Here is a 23436-nt window from a genome sequence, read left to right on the forward strand (position 1 = left end):
AAAAGCTTGATTTTATTTATCTGGCTTTATAAAAAAATACATGTCAATGGCATAATGTGTACGTGAACAATGTATATGCAATACGATTGAAGTATATATATATATATATATATATATATATATATATATATATATATATATATATATATATGACTGCTTTTACATCTGAGAATTAAAATCTATTATTATATTATATTGAGAATATTTTTCAACAACTTCTATATACGATTAGTGTCTTGCACATGTACGGAATCTTTCTTAGGGAATAAGTATAGTTTACAGAGCGCATATGAGGTGTTTTTATCATGTTTCTCTCTTTGAATAAAGCAAGCCGTGCAATGATCTTAACAAAAGTCCAGTAGAAAAAAAGAGAAAGTGACATCGCTATTTTCACAACTCACGTTATAAATAAATAAACATAAATTAATAAATAAATAACTATAATTAAGAGCAACAAATTGTCATATTAATAAAACTATAAAGCAAATTTTTCGACTAATTAAAATATCTTATGTGGAAAAATTTATTTATATATTATACGAATATATTTATATTCATGCGCATGAATAAAAAATTCGTAAATCAGGTCGCGAAAAACAATAAATAATAAAGATGTTAACAATTCAGGATACAGTCGGACCTCTTATCCTACGACATTTTCGGTCCGGAATCTTCCCCTTAAACCTCTGATCCTACGATAAAAATTTGAGAGTGGGGGTATAATTCCCCTTTTGCGGTCGTAGCATGAGGATTTTTTGTCGTAGGATAAGAGGTTTCGTAGCATAAGAGGATCGTAGAATAAGAGGTCCGACTGTATTTGGCCATCGTAATTGTGCGCGATAGCATAATATACGTCTGTACATGTAAGTGAAATCTAAAATTAATTAATTAAAGGTTGCGTAAACTATACTTTAGCCCAGTATCTTTCTTACTGTTACTAGGGCTTCGCGTGTGATATTTATTATCCCGAAATTACTTTTCGTATGTATTTTCGAAATTAAATGTAAATCTCTTTATATATGTGTATATACATATACACATACGATAAACTTATGTATTTGTTAATCTAGCTTCTGTAGCCTCTGTAACGGAACGTGTTACTTGTTCTTGACGGAATCTTGTACATTGGCTCGTGTGTCCCATATGTGTCCAACTGTCGCGTTGTTTACAATATTTCTACGCTATTACGCGATATTGTCCAAACTTTTTCTCTTCTGATTCGATTTTAATTGGATGGATAATTTTTTACGTATTATTATTATTATATCGATAAAACCTATAAGTATGATAATAAAAAGTTCGTCTCCTTATATTAACCAGACGGTTGCCGAAACTTTCGTAATCTATTCCATTTGCGAATAAATTTCGATGTATCGAATGCGTTAATTTGACATCTTACAGACCAAGATTAAAATTATTATTATCCGTTTATAACTTGTATAGCTTCGTAAGTAGAGCGCGAGACGTTCTCTTTTTGCTGCCATTGCATTGTTCCGACATAAATCGGCTTGTATTGCTTCGCTAATTTATGCTTCATGAACTAATACAATCGCGGAAAAACGATTGGTCTTCTATTCTTCCATCCTGATATATAATCAGACACACAGTTGGAAAATTTGTGTTAAATTTAACACAAATCGCATGTCGCAATCCCAAATTATCGTCAGAACCGAAATTTTTCTGTTAATTTAACATATTAGGCATATGTTAAATAGTAACATTAGTATCATGTATTTTAACAAAATAAATGTAAATTTCATAGTTTGACATAATTTTTGTGGGAAAATTTAACGAGAAAATAACATGTTAAAGCAACATGTTATATATGTTATTATTTAATACAAAGTAACCTATTATTATACGTTATTATTTATTATATTACAGTATAAACTCAATATTTTTTCTGCAAATCTTAACATAAAAATTTTAACTAGCAAAATTTTTAACAAAAAAAAAAAAAAAAAAAAAACACAAATTTTCCAACTATGCACGTAATAAAATGTTATCGTTTTGCATTACATAGAAAATGTGATATCGCTACATTATCGCAAATTCGAGATATCTATCGAAAAGAAAGGAAGCTGGAGACCTCAAAGTTAAAAAGGAGTCTTAGACTCCTTTCTTATATATTCAGAAGAGCAAATAGTATTTTCGTTTGTCGTATTCCATTTTTATGTCTAAGATTATAAATAATCTTAATTCCAGAATCTCGAATTCTAAAACTGCGCTTGCGAATAAGGCCTTAACTCATCTCGCCAAAAACGGCTCTAAAATACCTGCAAATTTCTTGAGAATTTTGGTTTGAAAAAGTAGGCGGCACATTAGTGATAGTACTATAGATCTCATCTATTTTAGAATTACCCAGCTATTCCTCTAGTCTGCATTTTTTTCCTATTCATTCTTTTCTAATGGTAAATACACAAAACGAAAACATTATTGTGCACTTTATCTTTCACTTTCTCATTCTATGTATATAATTATATGATTGTGCGACAAATGTGTATATAGCACAAAAAGATAATTCTAGTTTAGAGAACAGCTGTTTCAAAATAGAGAAAATCTAGAATAGAAAAAATCTATAGTATTTTATCGTATCTCATAATAGGCGTCATGTATGCTTTATCATACAAGTTAGATGTATTCAAAATGCATTATGATCACGTATTTGTATATCATAACTTACAATTATGCCTAAATGTCAGTATTTTACTTCAGGATATATATTTGATATATATGTAAAAAATTAAGCGCATAAGATTAAAAAATAAATAATCTCATTGTCAGTTGTACGATATTAAATTAACAAAACAAAAATATAAATAAATATAATAAGTTTTTAAACAATCATTATGCATAAGTAGGTATCTAATAGATATACATTTGAAATGTGCGTAACTTTATGATAAAGTATACATGACGAATTTTAATATATAAGAGCCATATTAAAAAATATTTAGATTATGTATGTATGCGTATATGTGTGTATGTACGTGTGTGTGGATATCGACAATCTCGCGTTAGATCCTGGTAATGTCGGTCGTTAAGTGGCACGAAACAGTTTAGACCATGTGTCATGTTGTCTGTTGATCCTCCTCTTGTTCAGCGAGTAGAGGAACGCCCGACGAAGTCTGTTCCGCATTATTGTTCTCGTTCTCATCTTGCTCATAAAGCAGCGGCACCGCCTGCTGATTATTATTATCGGTCTCCGAAGGCCTCCTGCTCTGTCCCGGCAAGAAGGACATCGGTATCGTTCCCGAGGGTGTCGTTGGGGCGGAGCGCGACAACCACCGCTTGGTTTTGCTCCGCGAACTCGGCAATCCCAACGGCATGTACAGTTTGCCACGAGTTCTCCTTACTTTGTACGAGCCGATGTCGCTGGGACTAAGAGGCCGTTGTTGCGTAGTACCATCGCTGTTGGTTACATATAAGATCGGGGTCTGACAATTTTGCTGGGAATTTTGCATGACGGTAGCATGTCCGTTAGACAAATGAGGAAGTTGTTGAATCTTGTCCAATAATTCCCGCAACTGGAAAATAGTAACGCGTTGAGTATATAAAAATATTTTTATTGCATAAGGAAAATTTATTTGAATTAAATTTAAATTTAATTGTGATTTATAAGTCTTTAAAGTATCTTTTACAAAAAAAAAAAAAAAAAAAAAAAAAACAATTAACAATTAACATTAGAATATTTTTATGCATCATAAGAATATTAGAAAAATATTATAAATATTTTTTGATTATATAAACATCTATTTAATATTATCAAAAATATTTTCTTAATTAATAAGAGAATTTGTAATATAATTTTATGTAAGAAAGAAAAAATATAACTGCTCGTTGTAAATTCATATTTTCTCTTTGTGACTATGCATTATCTTTATACCAATTGATTTGTCATTAGTCTGTGCATAAAAGTATGAAAATAAAAACCGAAAACTAAATATTTTATAAGATATTTTGTATTTTATATCAAAATACTAATTTTCGAATCTCATAATTCGAAAAGTATTTAATAAAAAAAAATACTTTATTATAATGTTTGGAAAAGCTCTCGAGATAAACTATAAAAATAGGGGGAAAAGTTTTATTTGAAATTTTCAAATTGGGTATTCCCCCTTGCATTTCCTTGGAAGAGAGAGCAACCCCTCCGACCCCCTTAAAAGAGTAACTCCTCGAAATAAACACGTGCTTTGCGATTTTTCGGAATTTTGAATCATTTCCGAAATATATTAGGGGTGGGAACAGACTTTATAAAAATCCTGTATATATTTGGTAATCTCTAAATTAATAGGTTTTAAATTAATTTTATGCAGTAGGGGCGTACCTCTATTGTCGGGCTAGTAGCTCTCGGCGGAGAACAAGGCGATTGAGCAGCTAAACTTGATATGTCAGAGGTTGTTCTGTGATTTGTCAACGAGATGACCGAGCCAACGTCGCCGGTCTCTCTTCTCTCGCATTCTGCCGCTGATAATTCGTCAATACTGTTGTTACAGGAGTATGGCGGTGGAATAATGGTGTTCGCTTCGTTCACCACATTACACATAAAACTTGAGCTCAACGAATCCAACGTGCTCGCATGAGACAACGATCTGAAGTAGCGCATCACAAAACCAGAAGTTCCTTTGCCTAAAGTGTCATCGTAACCGATCACCAATGGATAAAGATCCGGTTTTGCAGTCACCTAAACATAAATTGTACAATCAGAAACAAATCAAAACAATAAAAACTTAGATTTATATTCTTATTTAGTATAATAGTCTCGAAGTAAAACAAAATAGTATAAAAATACACATATTTATTTTCAAATACAGGTGAGTGTCTCATATAAAATGTGACAAGTAGTTTTCTTCGAAACAATCAAAGGTGAAAGAAAATTCTTTCTGCAGTTTTTATAGTTTATTGATGCTTTTTAAATAATAAACAAGGCATCGCCGTCAATCTTTTAAAAAAAATTACAAAAAATGAAATCTTGTTTTTTTTTAAATGGAATAGTATGCAAATTTTTTGAGTAGATTTCTTTTAATATAACAACATTTAATTAAAATATTTTTTTCATATTTTGCAAAAAAAAAAAAATCAAAAAATATTGGCGATGCTTCTGCTTCTATTATAAATATTAATGTAATTAATGCAAAAATATTTTTAAAAAATTAATAAATATTTGGAAATTAATGGGTAAAATTTGAACATTTATTATAACATGTATGAAAATATTTATTAGAAAATAAATACAATAATTTTATATTAAGGGTCTACTGTAAGAGAAACTGTAGATTTCTTCCCGCAGAGAACCGGAAACTACGTAATTTTATATTTTTTGTCACAACTTTTTAATTATGCAAAATATGAAAAAACGTTTTAAGTAAATATCATTTATCGTTTAAAAGATGCTAATAAATCATAAAAATGCAAAAAGAATGTTCTCCCTACCTTTAATAGTTTCGGAGAAAACTATTTGTCACACTTTATGTGAGACATCCTGTATAGAGAAAACAAATTTGCATGTTGTTTCGTACAATTTGTAGAGAAAAAGCGAGTGAAAAACAGAAGATGTATGCGTTCTAAATTAAAATTTTTTGCAGTTACCTCATTGTACGGTGGTGGTAACGCCTGGACGAAAGAACTACATCGACTGTAATGAGGAGGTGGATACCACGGTCCTGTGGAGGTTCTTTCCGAGGACACGGAATCTTCCGACAACGCTGTACGACGACGTTTCCATAGCCAAAAGCCGCATATTGCGGCTATGGCCAAGGCTGCGAGCACTGCTACCCTGTAAACAAAATATGATACTTCATTATTACATTTCATTTATACAATAACAAACATCGCGTTATACACGAAATGGAATATCATGTTCGGCAAACAGTGTGTAAATAATTATAATTGACTGTTAGATAGAAAACGGTGCTGCAAAAGTAAAATTGCTTTTTAAAAACAAGCGACGAGTAAAAAGGTCGAAAAAAATTATTTCCTTTTTACTTTTTGCGCCGTCGTTGAAGTAAAGAGTAAAAATAAAGATATACCAACCACAGGTACCAATAAGTCCAAATCAAGAAATTGAACATCTCTGAAACATGAGGATGTACCGGTGTGAAGACACTATAACAACAGCCGTAACTACAGCAATCTTTCGGAGGAGAGCAACTGAAAAATAACAATTACGCATTTTTCTATTTACGTTTTGTTTCGCAAATTTTACTTGGAATTCATTAATCTTACTACATATTTAGTTGTAAAAAAAAGGAACTTACACATGCCCTCCATCGCACAGCCTAGAAGACACCTTAAAAGATAAAACAAAAAATAAAATATATCGTATTATAATTTTTTTTTCTAATAGGCAGCAAATATAATATTATTTATAATAAACATACTAATTGAACTAGAATTTTTAAATTAAAAGTTACACATACATAAAATTGAAAAAAATAATCTCTTAATATTACTTAAACTTCATTTTTCATTTCAGATATTTATGAAAATAGTTTACGACATCGAATGCTGTTCAGGCAAAAACGACAGGTGTGATTTTCGCGACAGCGATATCTTCCTTAAATCGACGGGGATCGCGAAACAATGGGACAATCGCCTACGATGGATAATTAATTTAATAAAGGTCAACCTACACAAGATAAAGCATTTTAATTATACATTGCATGCGTATATATTAATAAATCACAATTGTGTTTTACAGATTTCTAGAATTATTAAATAATCTCTATTGATTTTTCAGCTTAAAATGATCGCATTCTATCTTTGAACGATTGGCTGTTACGTAAAATTAATTAAAGTCCGGCAATGGAAAAAAAACAAACATTTTTTTCATTTATATCTTCGCAAAATCCTTCGGTTTACTAATATACAATTTTTCGAGAAAAAAAAAGAAGAAAAAATGCTTCCGTATGTTCGTGAAAATTAGACGCAGAAGAGTTTGAAAGACCTTTATTAATTTATTAATAAACTTTTATCGCAACATTTCTCACCTAAGGTGATTCTGTTTGAAAATAAGGTTTCGTTTGACAGATGTGGGGAATGCGTTGGCGAATCCATTAATCGGTTAAAAGGAGCATGGAAAAGACTTATGCATCAATGGCAAGCACAGCGACATACGGTCGTGTATTGATCGAGAGCGCGAGAAACCGAAGGGACAGCAGGGGCTGCACGGACGAGGGTGCGAAACGCATGTGTCTCATCCTTTTCTTTTTCTCACACGCGAGATCTGATGACGCGTTATCCTGGAGAGAACCTGGAGCGACGTACAGGACAGGATGAGCGATCGGATCGGCTATCGGGATCGGTGGCTATGCGTTCTTACTTGATCGACGAGCGACAACAGCGTCAACGTCAGCGTGGCCGTCAAGAGCGGTGCACCGGATACGCGACTCCTCGCAGCGGTTTGCACCATACTTCTACCACGGGAGACTGTCGTGTGCACGCGTGCACGTCGTTACGCACGTTTATAGCAGCCGCTACGCGTGCCACCACCTCCCGTGCGTGTGTACGACACGCACGCACGTCTAAGCACTCGACGGCACTCGCCGCGTGCTCGGGAACCCCTGCCCTCTGCATCCATGCGCATCGCGTGGCGAAACGGTTACCGTCAGTCCGGCGCAGACGCGTGACGTAATTGGCATAAAACGTGCGTGTGCCATCGCCGTGCGCGTATATGTCACGTGAAGCCATAACGCGTGAAACTAATATTCCTACGTTTTCTCAACGTTGCTATACGTTTTGATGGCGGTCAATTTTTTATTTTTATAGAAATAAGCCTAAAAGAGTTGGCTTGGAAACTAGATATTTAAATACCCCAACACGTGAACAAAATGTCAACAGACACGAATGAAGATCAGCTGGTAGCAGAAATCGCAGAATTGCGTGAGTTATTGCACGCGAAGGAGGTTAAACTGGCACGTTTGCGACGTGATAAACAAGTCATGCAGGAGTATGGTTTGAATAATGATGAAATTTGCAGATACAGTCGACAGTTATTTCTGCCAGAGATTGGTGTGCGAGGTACGCAAGATTTTTTCTTGTAGCGTGCATAGAAAAAGTTCCATAACCCAAATCTTGCAATACATATATAAAGATTATGATCATATGAAAAAAAAGTGACATGTATTAAAATATTTCATAATTTTCAGGTCAGAAGAAGATAAAAGATAGCTCCGTACTCATTGTAGGAGCTGGCGGTCTCGGTTGTCCAGCGGCATTATATTTAGCGTGTGCCGGCATTGGTCACATTGGCATAGTCGATTATGATAATATTGAGATAAACAATCTTCATAGACAATTATTGTACACGGAAGCAAACATTGGTACTGCCAAAGTAACTGCAGCAGCAGAAAGGATTAATCAGTATGTGTTATTATTAAATTAAAATTATGTATCAAAATTATATTATTCAAGAACAATTTTGTATAACAGGTAAAATTCTACAAATTTTGCCATCAATTGGCTTAAAATTTAAGGAACTAAAAGATCAAATAGTGTTTAAAATTAGAAACTGTGTCTTTGCTATTGTTATTTTATACAGAGTGTAAAATAACATGCACTAAACGTATTTAAAAAAAAATCAATTCTTTCATCTCAAAAGCATTAAAATTTTTTAAAAATTTTAACAGTTATGAGTTCTTTAAAATAAAGGAATTTTTGAAGAATAAATTTTAGAAGCATAAATTAATATTTTAAATTGATTTTAAAAGTAGAGTTTTTAAATAAAAGTTTGAAATTTAGTTGCAAAGATAATGTTGAAAATTGTAAAATTATACATCCATAAAAATTATGATGTGACATTTTTCTTTAAATGAAAAAATTAACTTAAAAATTTATTGTAAAAGAAATATATCTGTGAAAAAGATATATATCTATATAATCTTATTTTTTTATTAGACAATTAAACTTTTATTACTAAATATTGTTATTTAATTACTATACTTTTATGCAATAAATGAATTTCTTTTTATTTTCTTGTTTTCAGATTAAATAGTTATGTAAAAGTCACTCCATATAAAATCCAGTTGATTAGTAAAAATGCTTTGGATGTCATAAAAAATTATGATATTGTAATAGATGGTACAGATAACGTAGCAACTCGTTATTTATTGAATGATGCGTGTGTGTTAAGTGGAAAACCTTTAGTCTCTGGATCAGCATTGAAGTTTGAAGGTCATTTGTCAGTATTTAATTACAACAATGGTCCTTGCTATAGATGCATATTTCCTAAACCACCACCACCGGAAACTGTAACAAACTGTGGAGATGGAGGTGTTCTTGGCGCAGGTAAAGCTCTTGTAATAGCAATTTTTTATACATTTTACAATTTTGATTTTTATCTTTCCTATTTTTTATTATTGAATAATAGCTGTAGGAGTAATCGGTGTATTGCAAGCGCTAGAAACGTTAAAAATAATACTTAATATGCCTGATATAATTTTCGGGCGACTTTTGTTATTTGATGGTATGGAAACAAAATTTCATGATATACGTTTGCGTTCAAAGAATGCAGATTGCGTAATTTGCGGACAACACCGCGTTATACATGAATTAATAGATTATGAAGAATTTTGTGGTGCAAAAGCAAATGACAAAGAACCTAATTTAAATTTATTGAGAAAAGAAGAGAGAATATCGGCTGAAGAATACAACAAGATCGCAAAAGGCGATTCAAAATCTATACTGATCGATGTACGTTCGCCTGAAGAATATGAAATTTGTCATTTACAAGATTCTATTAACATTCCTTTTACACAACTTAGCAAGGATCATAATTTAAATATAATAAGAAATAATATAGAAAAAGCTCAAGAAGAACTTCGTCCAATAGATAGTAAGATATTAATATTGATATTAATATTTATATTGTAATTTTTTAAAAATTAGTTTATTAATTGTGAATTAATTTTATATTTACTCTTTCAGTGTATATTCTGTGTAGACGAGGTAATGATTCACAAAAGGCTGTCCAATATCTGAAGAAGTTATTTACTGATGATACTTTACGAATAAAGGATATAATTGGAGGTATCTATGCTTGGAGCAATAAAATTGATCCAAGATTTCCTAAATACTAAATCTGTAAAAAAAAGGAAACAAAATATATATGTAGATATATTCTTTATTCAATAATATATTATATATATATTATGTATATATTATGTATATATTATGTATACAGTGGCATAGCCAGGAGGGGGAAATGGGAGCTCTCTCTCCCAGACTTCAAGTTAATGATTAGAAATCCCAAGAAATTTTGTAATTTTTAATCAAAAATAAATGGTAGGTTCCAAAGATATAGAAATATTTTTAACCCTCCTCCACTCAAAGCGGAGTCAGGCTACACCCCTAAATGTATACATATATCAATATTGTATATATATTATATATTTTATATATATATATATATATATATATCTATCAATAATATGTACATATTATTTTTATCGAGATAATGCAATAATTTATATTACATTTGTACCCAGATTTTTACTTATGTTATAAAATATACATCTTATTTATAGATATATTATACATTTAATTCCATGTTTCTATTTCTTCAATAGTTAGACTAGTTTCTGGATGTTTGTAGTGAGATTCTGGTAAACTTCTTAATTTTTCTGCTGCTTGTTCTGGCGTTAAATCCCTTTGCGCTTGAGCTAAGAGTTCATAGCCGACCATGTGTTTCTTTATTGTAGCAGATCGTAACAGAGGTGGTAAGTATATTCCATGAAAGGTCCAATATGGATAATCATGATTAAGATATGGACCTGTTGGAGCGCCTTTAATTGCAAATCGACAAATCAATAATATATAAATGAAAATAATATGTGATAATTATTTCTTACCATGCCATCCCATTGAGTATGGAAAAGAGCATTGGAAGAGATTATCATATTTAGTACATAATCTTTTCATAATGACAGATAGAGATTCCTGTTGACTGTCTGACAAGTCTTGCATTCTAGTAACTTGCTTCTTTGGTAATACCATAGTTTCATATGGCCAAACTGCCCAAAATGGTACTAAAACTATCCAATCACGATTCTCGATTACAATGCGATCCTGTAAATAATAATAGTTCAAATAATATAATTGAAATTATTAAGTTTATATATAAAATAATGCTAAATGCATAAATTGTTGATGTTAAGTCTTTTATGCTATTATGAAAAATATATATTATTTATAATAATTCTAACACCTTCTTTATGATCTCCTTCTGCATATAGTCAATGAGAAGAGGTTTCTTGTTACGCTCGTAGTAATCGCAGAGATATTTATCTTTTATTCTAGCTTCATTTGGTAAAAAGGAACTGGCCCATATTTGACAATGAGGATGTGCATTGCTGCAACCCATCAGAGCACCTCTATTTTCAAACACTTGAACCCAAGTCCATTTCTCGCCCAACTCGAGCATCTCAACAATCCATCTGTTACATAAAAAAATGTTCATTTCTCGAAAGAGAAATTGACATTTCTGATGAATATTCTCACATTTACTGAATATTATTCACACCGTTTGACCACTTCCTTGATCTCGTGAATCTTCATCAAAGCTATTGTCACATTTGATTTTGGATGGAAGCACATCACTTTACAGGTACCCTTGGCAGATTCCATTTGGAACAATTCATCTTCTAGTTTTGGTGGATCTGGTACTGATTCCAATAAAGCAGGAAAATCATTTACGAACGAAAATGTGCTCTGATACATTGGAGTTATCTACAATACAAAACAGCAATCCTTTAAATTATCTAATAGTAATAGTAAGACAAAACAGTACTTTATAAGTTGCTGTATTATTAATTTATACTGAACAAAATTATAAAGAGTAATAAATTTTATCAAGAAATTGTTTGATGATTTTTTCACTATTATATTGGATTGTTAAATTTTTAATCATATTTTGTTTAGTACCAAAAAGATTTTCTAAAAATGAATGAACTAAAGTGTATAAGTAGAGATATAGATAATAGCATATGATATTAAAATTTGAATAAACAATAAAGAATAGAAATATTCTTTTATCAAAACATTTTGGTATTTTAGTTAATATCAGAAATCATATAAAGTAACAAATCAATTCTGTTCATTGCATAAATAAAACTTAAACAATTACTAACTTCTCCACTAGCTCTGACATTTCCTGGGCAAAGTGGATTTTTTGGATCATATTCTGGAAGGTCTTCATCTGTACTAGGTTCTATCTGTCCTCCCCAAGGTCGCTTTGTACGATGTGGAGATACAAGTACCCATTCTCCTTTTAATGGATTATACCGTATATGTTGATGTTCTGCAAAGTAATTAAACCTTAATAAAACTTATTAAAAATTTAAAAATACAGTTTTATATATATATATATATATATATATATATATATATATGTGTGAATACATATCTAACCAGTTGGATCAAATAATGTATCCTCTGGACGTATGTTTTCTGTTCCATGTTCAGATTTGTCCAATGATTCATCACCTATTATAATTTATGAATTTAGATAATATAGTATGAATAATTTTTTTTAGAATATTCTTTCTAACATTATCATATAGAATAAACGAAATGTAATTTATACATCAATTTGCGTTAAAAGTGCAAAATTATATAATAGACTACGTTCTTATCATTTTGATCTGATTACATAATTTTCTCTTTGCGTTTTGTAATATTGTATATAATACCTTGTATGAATTATATAACAGATAACGTAAGATATTGTAAAATTTATAATTTTGCATTATCTAAAACTGGATTTTTATCAATATAAAATATATTTATACCTTTTTTTATTTAAAATCCATATAGAATAATTGGAATTAAATTCATCCTTTCTCATATCATGTAGCTAATAAAATGTATGTTGAGAAATTAACAACGATAATATTAAAATAATATAATTATTGCGCTTACCTTTGGCCGACATTTATGCACAAAAGTCTTGAACGATTATTCAGTTAATGCGCCGCACAATTTTAGTGATTGATAAACATATGTCAACATCGTTCCCTCATCGCGTTTATGTGAGTTGCATGTTCGTGTAGATTGTAGATAACGAGAATATAATACCTAACCTTCAGTTTTACCACTTATCATAATTGACAAAAAAATATGTAGTTTAATTCAAATTGTGTATGTTTGTATTTGTACACAACAAATATACACATATACGCACACACACAGATGACAACATATATATGTTTCAAACGAGGAAGCAATTAATTGTTTGTTTTGCATTGATTATTTATTATTATTACACTGTTTATTTTCGTGAATAAAACATGCGTGATAATTAAAATCATAGAGTATATATTATAATTATACTGATAATTGATAATCTAAAAATCTAAACAATGACTTACCAGCAGTGTCGAAAAATGGTCTTGGCTACGTAATTTCTTAAGTGGATGTAGATGACAGTACTAAATGAGACCGGCTGTTAGAGAGAGATAGAATGAGAGAAAAAGGGAAAAAGATAGAAAAGTTCACGTTAGCGGCGTAAATAATAATTTGTGAGCGGAAATCTAACAAAAAAAGCGTAGAAGAAAAGAGTATAATTCACGTAATAATCTTTACAAAATGTGAGTGTTAATTTTACATCTATTCTATAATTTGATTTGAATTCCAATTTATTCTTGACCTGTATGGTTTATGACATCGAATATAACCTTAATTATTTTGCATATTTGTATATACATAAATATGAATTTATTCGTATATATATAATTTAAGCATATTGACAAAAAATACTTTTAACATTATTATTGATTGAGCAATAATTATTTTTTTAGGTCTTCTCTAACCAAACCAAAATCTGAAATGACGCCGGAGGAACTGGCAAAGAGAGAGGAAGAGGAATTTAATACCGGTCCTCTCTCGGTTTTGACACAGTCTGTCAAGAATAATACTCAAGTATTGATAAATTGCAGAAATAATAAGAAACTATTGGGACGAGTAAAGGCATTTGATAGACATTGCAATATGGTTTTAGAAAATGTAAAGGAAATGTGGACTGAACTTCCACGTACAGGAAAAGGCAAGAAAAAAGTATGTTTAATGATTATAAATGCGTTTGTGGAAAAACCAAGATTTTACAAAATTAATTTTGTTATCAAGCAATTCAAGAATTTGAATTTATTGAAATCTTTAATAGTTATATATTGGATAATTGCTAATTATATATATATATATATATTTAATATATTTTATATAGTTGGACTTTTAATATTTTGAAATTATCAGCATTTAATACTAAGTAAATAATCAGATATTGAATTCAAAAGAGAAAAAAATTCTATATAATAAAATTAAACAAATGTTAACATTTTTAACATATTACATAGAAATAGTAAAATATATTTAGGATTCCACTTAATAAATAAAAAAATTGCCTATAAAATACATATATAATTGAATTCTTATTAATTTTATTATAAAAGATTAAAATTTCTGAATGTTATATAGAGTTAATAAGATTAATTATTTGTTATTAGATATGATATAATATTAGATATAATGATGAATAATCTTTTATATCTACATACTGACAATGAGAGAAAATATTAATGCTAATATTTGATATCACTTAAATACTTGCTTAAAATATTATTAATGTAAATATTTATAAACAGGCAAAGCCAGTAAACAAAGACAGATTTATCCCAAAAATGTTTCTACGTGGAGATTCTGTCATCTTAGTTCTAAGGAATCCATTGGCCACTGCAGCAGGAAAGTAATACATTAAGGACACTTTTAATATTATGAATTAAGTTGTAATGAAAAAAAATAAAATTTGATACAAACACGAGAGCGTATTATTTATTAACGCGCTCGACATATTTCTTTGCACAAATCCTCCAATGTATCTCATTCATAATTTATTAAATGTTGAGTAAAAAAAAAAGTGTGATAAGCAGGACACACTGTTTTATTTCTTACGAATTGTATACAAGATTATCAATCCTTTTCAGCAATTGCAGTTAAATGTTTATCTATCTCTTGCTCTGTCAGAACACTGTAACAAAAAGTTAATAAATGACACTAAAAATTATATGAAATATTTAAAAATCAAAATTATATGTTAATTACCAGAATTTGGGATGATCCTTTGATACAACTCCCACTTCAATTTCAGTTGGCTTAAAGTCCACAGATAAAACAGTAGATAAACAAGTAATAGCTAGTTGTATAGTCTCATCGTAATCATAATTTTGTTTCTTCTTCAGTTTTTTCTCGAGATAAGAATTGGCTTCGGTTTGTTTCGCCCCGACGGAAATAGCTCTGTAACCGCAAAAATAACCTGCCGGATCAGCTTTGTAGATGCATGGACCCTTTTCCTTGTCATAAGCGATAAGCATCATAGAACATCCGAGGGGTCTCATTTCTGCATTCTGGGTGTATACTTGACTGATGTCGGCAACACGCTGACACAAAGTGTCCACAGGTATTTCATAACCGTACTTGTATTTAAAATGAGCTGCTTCATATCGAGCACGTTGTACCTGAGATTTGCTGTCAGCTGTAAAACAAGAATCGAAGGATGACAGTTAAGATATAGCCAAAATAAATTATCGAAACTCACCTATCATACCCGTCATAACACAACCGATATTCTCGGTCAGTTGGAATACATGAGTGACGCTGGAGGCATCGAGTAACTTATCCTATACAAAAAAAGAAGCACATAATATGAATATTATCGTTAATGTGTACTCCTAAATTTAGGTGATCGTTGCTAACGAAATTTCGAGTTGATGAAGCATATCTGAAGGACAATATGAAGTGTCAACTGCAAAGAGCTGAGGTTTTAAGAAAAGGAGAGTCCTTGGAGGTTATCTTACAGGCACTTTCTTCTGTGTCGCGAATACGGCAGTGTCAACTCCTTTAACAGCTACGGATGTCAGGCCACCTTGATTGATAGCTTTGAAAGCGTATTCTGTGAACAGAAAAGGATACGTTTACAAATACGAGAATGCAGATCACGCCGAGTCATCGGCATACACAAAGATGTAATGCAAAAATAGGCATTCTACACGATGCCCATAATAAATACGCAAAAAGGTCGCTTGTAGTATATTTCTCTGATTCTTACCTACTTGGTAAAGCCGGCCTTCCGGCGAAAAGATCGTTATATGTCTGTCAAAGCCAGCACTGCTGCCGCGCGCCATGTTCGCTGATATATAGGAATCGACGATTATTCCGACCGCGATTTTGACGAAAACGTCAAATCATGTAAGCAAGCCAGGTCTATTCACTTTAGATCTGTCTCGGTTGGGCTGTCATTGTAGAAAATTTTCGGAACAATCCGTCTGGAAATTCTCTTTCCAACAGCCAATCGGTACATCCGACCAACCCGCGCGTTTGACAAGTGAAAGACCGCCTTAAGTCAACGGAGTCTGACGTGAGTCTGACACAATTTACTTCTGGAGACCCATTGGTCAGTCTCTTGTATTCGGCATACGATTCGTCGGAGCAATAAGAGAACGACTGTTCGGTTTCTCTGATAGGTCGATTTGTCATATACGGTTAAATTCAAGTTCAAAAAAGGCTGTACTATTTAGCTGTTAACCGTCATCGAGATTTTACGGAGGCTGAAGATTGGAGGCCGGAACAGTGTGAATTTTTGTTGTCCACGTTTCTTTTTTATGCATCGATTTTACGTTTCTTTTGTGATTGCGAGAATTTTCTTTCTTTAGGACACGGATGAATTCAAGTACAAAAGAAATAGGTGTTGTTAACTGTTGATCGTCTCATCGAGACTTTGCGAGGCCCAAATCGTCGTGCGTTGTTTTTATTTTCTACGTTTCTACGCACCGATTACTTCATGATTACAAGGATTTTATGTCTTCCTTTACGATAATAAGAAGACATGTTGCGTAAATATTAGGTAATTTTACGGTAAACGATAGGATTGTTTGAGTTGCTGCAATTGTGAAGGAGTGATTGTATTATTGTGACAAGGTTTGTTTTGTATTTTTTTTTTTAATTAGTTTAGATTAGTTGCTGCATGAAATATTATTTTTCATTTGTGTGAAATATATATATATTAGTTTTTATTTTAAATACGTTTGTTTTACAGATAAAATAAAATGCTGAAATATTGCAATGCAATCAAATTTTTTCTCAATATAGCTTTTAATTTTTGCACGAAGTATATTGAATTTGAATGCATGTGTATGTACAATATAAATTATAGATATATCTATATATATAAGATAATATATTTGACAGTGTAACTTTATGTAAAAAAATTTTCTTTACAATACAATATATGCATGCTTTACTTAGTATTTGAGTTTTTTAATTTAAATAAATATATCTTATATGTAAATACAGGTATATGCATTATGCTGCAAATATATATCAATATTTTTTTAAATACTAAACTTTTTATTGTCCGACAGATGGAATCTCGCTTACCAAGACCAAAAATTACACTAAAGAAAACAATTTCTACAATAGATATGAATACTAAAAGTACAAATGACAAAACAGCTAAAGAGGAAGGTGGTAATCCAACATCAACTTCAGTAGCAACAAAATCATCAATGGCACCAACGACCTCTCATACTATAACAAAATCTTTAAAAGAGAATAAACCAGTTACTCTAGTCCGTTCGAAAACATTAGCCACAATTACACATTCAAATAATGTAAAAGCTATTAAAAGAGTTGGTACTATCATTACACATGGGGAATCAAAAAAACCATGTCTCAAACCTGTTGTTGCAAAAGCAGTAACAAACAAAACAAATAGTAAAGCATTAATGACTAATAATACAGCAAATAAAATAAATAACAAAGTAATACAGAATAATACAGATAAATCGGACAAGTTAAAAAAATGGGATTTGCGAGGTCGTTTGGCACAAACGAGTGATAAATTATCAATTGCACAAAAGAAAAGTAAAGATATAGAATCAAAGTATAGTGAAATGCAAGAATTGGTAAATACTTTAAAAGCTAGCGAAGCTGTATATAAAACTAAAGCGGAAAAACTTGAGGATTCAAACAATATTTTAACTAATGAAGTTCAAACTTTAACAACAGAAATATCTACAATGAAGAAACATCAAGATGATTTGGCAAAACATTTGAAAGAGTCAGAAGATTTGTGCACAAACATTACTTGCGCATTGAATGAGTACAAAGAGAAATGTAAAACACAAGGGACACTACTTTCTGAACAAACAATAGAACTGAAAACTTTGAAAGCTGACTTAGAATTACAAAAACAGATAAATGAAAATCTGAGTAACGTCAGGGAACAGTTACAAACGTTAACATATAAAATGGACAAAGAATGTAGACTATTACATAATAATATACAAGAATTAAAAGGGAATATCAGAGTATTCTGTAGAGTTCGTCCGAGAACTCCAAAGGAAGTTGAACAGATGAAAGCGTAAGTAGACTTCTGCAAGTGTACTTTATAGTTAAGTATATCTCTAATTTGATAAAATAAAACTTGTTTGTTTTTGATTGTTTGTAGGTTATGTAATATAAATTACGTAGACGACTGTACTATTGAGGTAAGCAAATTAGATGGATCAGATGCAGTAAGTTGTGGTGGAAAGCAACGAGCAATAAAGCAAGAATTTTCATTTGATAAAGTGTTTACTCATAAAGCATCGCAGGAAGATATATTTGAAGAATTATCTCTTTTAGTACAATCAGCTCTTGAAGGATATAATGTTTGTGTATTTGCTTATGGCCAGACTGGTTCTGGCAAAACGTACACTATGGAAGGAGAATGTGAATTGCAAACTGAAGGCATGATACCTAGAACAGTACGTGTATATTTTTATATATTTATGATATAGTAAATATAATAAATGTTGTTTAATTAAATTTTAATTTATATATACAAATTTGAAATTTTTTTAAAAAAGAAAAAAGATTACATATAATTTTTTTATAAATACAATTTAAATTTATCCATGTAACTAATATTTTTTTTTTATCAGAGAATCAAACTTATTTATATATTTATATATTATAATTTTAGGTTCGTCGTATATTTAAAGAAATGAAACAGTTTGAACTTCTTGGTTGGGAGTATCAAATAAAAGCAAGTTTTCTGGAAATTTACAATGAACATATCATTGATCTTCTTGATTCGCACTCAAAGACGCACGAAATACGAATGGTGGATAGCAAAGGTCAGGATTTATATGTTAGCAATCTTCGAATAGAAGAAATTCACAACCCAGAAGAATTGCACAAATGTCTTCAAATTGCACAACGCAACCGAGCTGTTGGGGCTACTCAGTCAAATGAGCGGTAAGTTTGCTATATTCGTATGTTACATTTAGTTCAAATTGCAGCAGAAAGTTACAAAATGCAAAGCTCCATACAACTTTTTTTTCTATTTTAAATAAGAATGTAATATTAAGTATTTAAATGTTTATGTATGTGTAATTTGCTTTTCAGATCATCGAGATCACATTCAGTAACGAGAATACAATTAATTGGTACACACAGTAAAAAACAGGAAGTATCGATAGGAAACTTGAATTTAGTCGATTTAGCAGGATCTGAACGCTTGAAGAGCGAAGAAACTATCAGAACTACCGAAACGAAAAATATCAATAAATCGTTAGCAAATCTTGGTAATGTTATCTTAGCTCTTTTAAAAAAACAGGAACATATTCCATACAGAAATTCTAAATTGACTCATTTGCTTATGCCTTCTTTGGGAGGCAATTCAAAAACTTTAATGTTGTTAAACATATCACCATTAGCAGAATGTTATAATGAGACATTAAATTCGCTGAGATTTGCTAGTAATGTCAATAATTGTAAGACTGGAAATGTTAAACGAAGCCGAATGCTCTTACAGAACGCATCAAATTAAATTTTAAAATGTTAATTTTGATTAAAGACTAGTTTGGTTATCCATTTTATATTTTCCATTCATAATTTTACCTAATTGACATTTTATTAATTATTATGATTAATGTAAGATAATTTAAGGAAAAAAATATATGTATTCTTATGCGTGAAATTAGTGGCAAAATGACAATAAAAAGCCACATTTTATATATTAATAATTATTTTATATAAAGCAAGCATATAACAAGAAACAATAGATTGTTGCGTGATGTTACTAGATATCAATAAAAAGTAAAATATGAACTAGAGAATTGTATTATTATCAAATGAAATAATAATCTTACTTCTAAAGTCAATAATTCAATATCACAAGTCCTAACTCTTAAAAATGGAACATTATTATAAAATATAAATAAATTATGAAATATAGCAAAATATTTGATTTTTTTGAAGTTTTAAATAAAATGTCGATGCTAATATCAATATAGATTTATCTATTTCATAGTTTTAATTACATACATCATAACTTTATTATTGATTCAAATAATTGGGATAAAATATTTAAGAAAAAAATATATACATATATATTCTTTGCAAAAAATTAGTGACAAAATGACAATAAGTTAGCTATATGAATAGATATAATAATATTTAGTTTAACTTTTATATGTGTATTTATATAATTAAAAGTATAAAATAGATATCTTTCAAGATTAATACTGACAGTGATATTTTGTAATTCTCTCTGAACTTTACAGAGATCTAATCTACTAGAGATCACTAGATATTTTATAATTATCTCTTTTATTCTTTATATTTTATAATTAATAATATACGTTAGAAATTTTCGAATCGACTAATGGACTCAAGAAGACAGGAGTCATAGATATCATAATCTGTACGGATAAGGTAGCGGACTTGATCTCGGACTGGAGAGTCTCTAATAAATCTTCAATGACTGGACATGTGGCGCTAAGAGTCTATCTTTACAATCTTGGCTTAGCCAACCAAAAATGTTGCCGCCTATGCGGAGAAGATAGAGAAGAGGTCATTCATATTTTATGCCCCGTCCTAGTACTAAAGATACAGGTACCTGGGTAGTATGTTTTTAAATCCTCAGGACCTGGATAAAATAGGGGTCTGTAATCTATACACAGTCTGCCAGTTAATGCTGGGTTGGGATTGTAGTCACCCTCAATAAATAGCCGGGTCACGAAAGAACTTTCGGATCTAGGGCTCTATAAGCTCCTCCTGCTCTTCTATTACTACTACTGCTACATATATACTTGCTTTATACAAAATACATAATTTTTACATAATAACTATAACACCATATAGTACACTATATTGTCAAATCGATAAAAAAGAATTATATATCACGAAGAATAGAACCTATGATAAATAATAATAATAAACCCATATTCTCCACGATTATAATATAGATAATAGTATATTATGTTATAGATATATAAAAAAGAGATTGTAGTAAATTTCTGAGACAAATGTTTATTCAGAGTTTCAGTTTATAATTTATAAATAATTTAGTTATATGTACAAATGTCATTTATTTAATTACGAAAATTTATTTTTAATTTTAATTTTAGATATTTTTGCTACTATCTCATAAAGTAGCATTTTTAAATTTCTTTTGTACCATGATATATTATAATTGAAATGAAACTGCCAATTTTTATCTAAAAATTGCTTATAAAATACTGACATATCATCTGCAGTTATTTCTATCTTCCCTTGTGCTCTCAACAGTTCTTGAAATCGTTTACGTTCCTAAAATTTGATTTAATAAATTAATTAAGTCTAGTATATATATATATATATATATTGTAAAAAAGAGCTATGGAAATCACATACCTCAATGAAACTAGAGTTATGTTTAAACCAGAATTCTTGATTCCATCGTTGAGTTTCTTCCCTGAGATCTAGATATTTTTTTTCGAAATATGTTTCTTTCGCAGAGCGAGCAAATATAATAGGTCTCAAGTTTGAAATTGGATCAGGAGGACCAATTAGGTCGTGAATTTGTTGATTGTTTTTCAGTTTATCTGTTTTCTAATAGAGATATCCAGATAAGTACATAGAACAGATCTCATCGATGAAACTTGGTATTATTTTCGTGAGTAGAGTACAAGAATTATAATTAAGATTATTCCTCGCCACTAATTATTCTTCATTACTCACAAAAAATGATAATGATATATTTACCTATTAAAAGTGACATGTTTTGTGATTAGGAAACATGTTACAGGGATCGAATAAGAAAACTCGATATCGTGAAATATAAATATATAAAAAATATAAATTTTGTTTTAAATAGAGACTAGTCAAATTTCTTCAAGATCAGAAATGAACAAGTTAAATTAACGTTTACAATTATACGTAATACATGAAATTTCATCGACATTTATAAAGACATCTGTATATATGTATTTACCGTACTAAATAATCGGCATAATTCTACGAAATATTTTGCACGATAGTTATAACATTGTGATATAATGTTTAACATTTTTACAAGATTTTATCACAGTACAATATCTAGATTTTATCACAGTACAGTTGAGTACATTATCCCTTGAAAAAAGGTTATTTCTCGACTATGGATGGAGCCATTTTGGTCATGTGATCAAAATTTAAATCACGTGTGTGTTCAAACTTCAAACATATTAGGCGAGTTTTTTAATTCATCAATTGATCAATCGCATGATGCGCAAATGCAGCACGTGTTGTATTTACGCATCATGCGATTCATCAGTCAATGAATTAAAAAACTCGCCCATTCTGATGAGGAATACAAAATTAGTATTCATCAAAACATTGAATACTAAAATTTATTAAAAATTTTAGAATTAAAAATTACACTTGATTAAAAAGAAAAAGATATTTAAGTGGGTGTAAATTATCAGAAAAGACTTCGCTAAACTATTGGAAAATATTAGATATCAGAATAATTTTATGAGTATATAAAAACATATTTATATGTTATATTAGAGTATTTTTTAATTCACTATCTTCTATAATTCTTCTTCGATATTTTCTGTGATTTAAAATGTCAAAATGAATGAAAGAATTCGACAAAGATACAGAAGATTTCAAATCTAAACTATTTTTTAACTTTTTAAAAAAAATTTATATAATATTGGCTTTAAGAAAAAGTCATAATAATTTTATATAATTAACATAAAACTAAAATGTATTTGAAAATGCAATATATAGTTGCAAAATTACTTAAAAAATTCTTTAATTATAATATATTCAAAGTAGTCATATATTTATCTTTAGAAAAATTTGAGAAATTTAGTATATTAAAAATAATTATTCAAAAACAATATAAATATTTAAAATAAACTTTGAAACTTTAGTCAATTTTATTTAATGTTATCTAATATAAAATAATTTCGAAGATATTTGCGCTTAATATACTTCTTGCGATAAATAATTAATTTCATGCAATGAAGAAGCAGGCTGATTAATTTTTGTTACATTTGCAAAGTACGTTAGTGACAAAATAAAATCATATAAAAATATATGGAAAGAATAAAGTCATGTTTGGAAAGAAATCATCAAGTTATTACTCAATAATTA

At 30.1% G+C, this 23436-nt stretch overlaps 7 protein-coding genes across 12 annotated transcripts; 3 read left to right on the forward strand and 4 right to left on the reverse strand.

Annotated features, from left to right (window-relative positions):
* Positions 1-249: 249 nt before the first annotated feature.
* Positions 250-7550, reverse strand: LOC140667298 (uncharacterized). Of its 2 annotated transcripts, none has more exons than XM_072895094.1 (6): positions 7322-7550; positions 6258-6289; positions 6034-6150; positions 5590-5776; positions 4328-4684; positions 250-3527 (listed from the first exon to the last, which is right to left on the reverse strand). In XM_072895094.1, the coding sequence occupies exons 1-6, from the start codon at positions 7409-7411 to the stop codon at positions 3072-3074; spliced, it is 1239 nt and encodes a 412-aa protein (XP_072751195.1). In that variant the 5' UTR covers positions 7412-7550; the 3' UTR covers positions 250-3071. The 2 variants fall into 2 exon arrangements, with proteins under 2 accessions (XP_072751195.1, XP_072751204.1); XM_072895103.1 differs by lacking the exon at positions 7322-7550 and adding an exon at positions 6990-7252.
* An 85-nt stretch (positions 7551-7635) lies between these two features.
* Positions 7636-10331, forward strand: Uba4 (Ubiquitin-like activating enzyme 4). The gene is made up of 5 exons (XM_072895082.1): positions 7636-8019; positions 8148-8361; positions 8984-9285; positions 9368-9832; positions 9925-10331. Exons 1-5 carry the CDS (start codon positions 7830-7832, stop codon positions 10074-10076), a joined length of 1323 nt encoding a protein of 440 aa, XP_072751183.1. The 5' UTR covers positions 7636-7829; the 3' UTR covers positions 10077-10331.
* Positions 10101-13486, reverse strand: Galt (Galactose-1-phosphate uridylyltransferase). 3 transcript variants are annotated; one of them, XM_072895126.1, is made up of 8 exons: positions 13365-13486; positions 12916-13090; positions 12406-12480; positions 12126-12295; positions 11519-11724; positions 11204-11432; positions 10848-11064; positions 10101-10781 (listed from the first exon to the last, which is right to left on the reverse strand). In XM_072895126.1, the coding sequence occupies exons 2-8, from the start codon at positions 12926-12928 to the stop codon at positions 10537-10539; spliced, it is 1155 nt and encodes a 384-aa protein (XP_072751227.1). In that variant the 5' UTR covers positions 12929-13090; positions 13365-13486; the 3' UTR covers positions 10101-10536. The 3 variants fall into 3 exon arrangements, with proteins under 3 accessions (XP_072751227.1, XP_072751235.1, XP_072751216.1); XM_072895134.1 differs by lacking the exon at positions 13365-13486 and having other exon boundaries at positions 10101-10769; positions 12916-13253; XM_072895115.1 differs by lacking the exon at positions 13365-13486 and having other exon boundaries at positions 12916-13245.
* Positions 13460-14806, forward strand: LOC140667347 (probable small nuclear ribonucleoprotein Sm D2). The gene is made up of 3 exons (XM_072895208.1): positions 13460-13583; positions 13794-14049; positions 14634-14806. Coding segments are annotated over exons 1-3 (363 nt in total). The 5' UTR covers positions 13460-13581; the 3' UTR covers positions 14739-14806.
* On the reverse strand, positions 14794-16253 carry LOC140667337 (proteasome subunit alpha type-6). The gene is made up of 5 exons (XM_072895183.1): positions 16094-16253; positions 15843-15937; positions 15584-15665; positions 15091-15520; positions 14794-15016 (listed from the first exon to the last, which is right to left on the reverse strand). The coding sequence occupies exons 1-5, from the start codon at positions 16167-16169 to the stop codon at positions 14959-14961; spliced, it is 741 nt and encodes a 246-aa protein (XP_072751284.1). The 5' UTR covers positions 16170-16253; the 3' UTR covers positions 14794-14958.
* A 279-nt stretch (positions 16254-16532) lies between these two features.
* On the forward strand, positions 16533-20147 carry LOC140667230 (protein claret segregational). 3 transcript variants are annotated; one of them, XM_072894979.1, is made up of 6 exons: positions 16533-16614; positions 16698-16962; positions 17406-18406; positions 18494-18791; positions 19010-19284; positions 19435-20147. In XM_072894979.1, exons 3-6 carry the CDS (start codon positions 17406-17408, stop codon positions 19856-19858), a joined length of 1998 nt encoding a protein of 665 aa, XP_072751080.1. In that variant the 5' UTR covers positions 16533-16614; positions 16698-16962; the 3' UTR covers positions 19859-20147. The 3 variants fall into 3 exon arrangements, with proteins under 3 accessions (XP_072751080.1, XP_072751074.1, XP_072751089.1); XM_072894973.1 differs by lacking the exon at positions 16533-16614 and adding an exon at positions 17081-17175 and having other exon boundaries at positions 16624-16962; XM_072894988.1 differs by lacking the exon at positions 16533-16614 and having other exon boundaries at positions 16624-16888.
* A 1246-nt stretch (positions 20148-21393) lies between these two features.
* Coa8 (Cytochrome c oxidase assembly factor 8) lies at positions 21394-22455 on the reverse strand. Its single transcript, XM_072894360.1, has 3 exons — positions 22286-22455; positions 21706-21903; positions 21394-21621 (listed from the first exon to the last, which is right to left on the reverse strand). Exons 1-3 carry the CDS (start codon positions 22358-22360, stop codon positions 21409-21411), a joined length of 486 nt encoding a protein of 161 aa, XP_072750461.1. The 5' UTR covers positions 22361-22455; the 3' UTR covers positions 21394-21408.
* Positions 22456-23436: the final 981 nt, after the last annotated feature.

This window comes from Anoplolepis gracilipes, chromosome 1, assembly GCF_047496725.1.
Source record: "Anoplolepis gracilipes chromosome 1, ASM4749672v1, whole genome shotgun sequence".
NCBI classification, from domain to species: domain Eukaryota; kingdom Metazoa; phylum Arthropoda; class Insecta; order Hymenoptera; family Formicidae; genus Anoplolepis; species Anoplolepis gracilipes.

Excerpts from the sequence above, each read along its gene's own strand:
- LOC140667298 (XM_072895094.1), bottom strand. The coding sequence starts at position 7,411 with ATGGTGCAAACCGCTGCGAGGAGTCGCGTATCCGGTGCACCGCTCTTG. Across the intron at positions 6,290-7,321 it reads TGTTGTCGCTCGTCGATCAA|GTGTCTTCTAGGCTGTGCGA; the intron begins GTAAGAACGCAT and ends TTATCTTTTAAG. Across the intron at positions 4,685-5,589 it reads TACCACCACCGTACAATGAG|GTGACTGCAAAACCGGATCT; the intron begins GTAACTGCAAAA and ends ATTTATGTTTAG.
- Uba4 (XM_072895082.1), top strand. The coding sequence starts at position 7,830 with ATGTCAACAGACACGAATGAAGATCAGCTGGTAGCAGAAATCGCAGAA. Across the intron at positions 8,020-8,147 it reads GCCAGAGATTGGTGTGCGAG|GTCAGAAGAAGATAAAAGAT; the intron begins GTACGCAAGATT and ends CATAATTTTCAG. Across the intron at positions 9,286-9,367 it reads TGGAGGTGTTCTTGGCGCAG|CTGTAGGAGTAATCGGTGTA; the intron begins GTAAAGCTCTTG and ends ATTGAATAATAG.
- Galt (XM_072895126.1), bottom strand. Across the intron at positions 11,725-12,125 it reads ATGTCAGAGCTAGTGGAGAA|ATAACTCCAATGTATCAGAG; the intron begins GTTAGTAATTGT and ends TTTGTATTGTAG. Across the intron at positions 11,433-11,518 it reads ATCAAGGAAGTGGTCAAACG|ATGGATTGTTGAGATGCTCG; the intron begins GTGTGAATAATA and ends TTTATGTAACAG.
- LOC140667347 (XM_072895208.1), top strand. Across the intron at positions 14,050-14,633 it reads CAGGAAAAGGCAAGAAAAAA|GCAAAGCCAGTAAACAAAGA; the intron begins GTATGTTTAATG and ends ATTTATAAACAG.
- LOC140667337 (XM_072895183.1), bottom strand. The coding sequence starts at position 16,169 with ATGGCGCGCGGCAGCAGTGCTGGCTTTGACAGACATATAACGATCTTT. Across the intron at positions 15,666-15,842 it reads CGACACAGAAGAAAGTGCCT|GATAAGTTACTCGATGCCTC; the intron begins GTAAGATAACCT and ends TTTTTTGTATAG. Across the intron at positions 15,017-15,090 it reads AAGGATCATCCCAAATTCTG|TGTTCTGACAGAGCAAGAGA; the intron begins GTAATTAACATA and ends TTTTTGTTACAG.
- LOC140667230 (XM_072894979.1), top strand. The coding sequence starts at position 17,406 with ATGGAATCTCGCTTACCAAGACCAAAAATTACACTAAAGAAAACAATT. Across the intron at positions 18,792-19,009 it reads AAGGCATGATACCTAGAACA|GTTCGTCGTATATTTAAAGA; the intron begins GTACGTGTATAT and ends TTATAATTTTAG. Across the intron at positions 19,285-19,434 it reads GCTACTCAGTCAAATGAGCG|ATCATCGAGATCACATTCAG; the intron begins GTAAGTTTGCTA and ends TTTGCTTTTCAG.
- Coa8 (XM_072894360.1), bottom strand. The coding sequence starts at position 22,360 with ATGTTAAACATTATATCACAATGTTATAACTATCGTGCAAAATATTTC. Across the intron at positions 21,904-22,285 it reads TATGCCGATTATTTAGTACG|AAAACAGATAAACTGAAAAA; the intron begins GTAAATACATAT and ends TATCTCTATTAG. Across the intron at positions 21,622-21,705 it reads ATAACTCTAGTTTCATTGAG|GAACGTAAACGATTTCAAGA; the intron begins GTATGTGATTTC and ends ATCAAATTTTAG.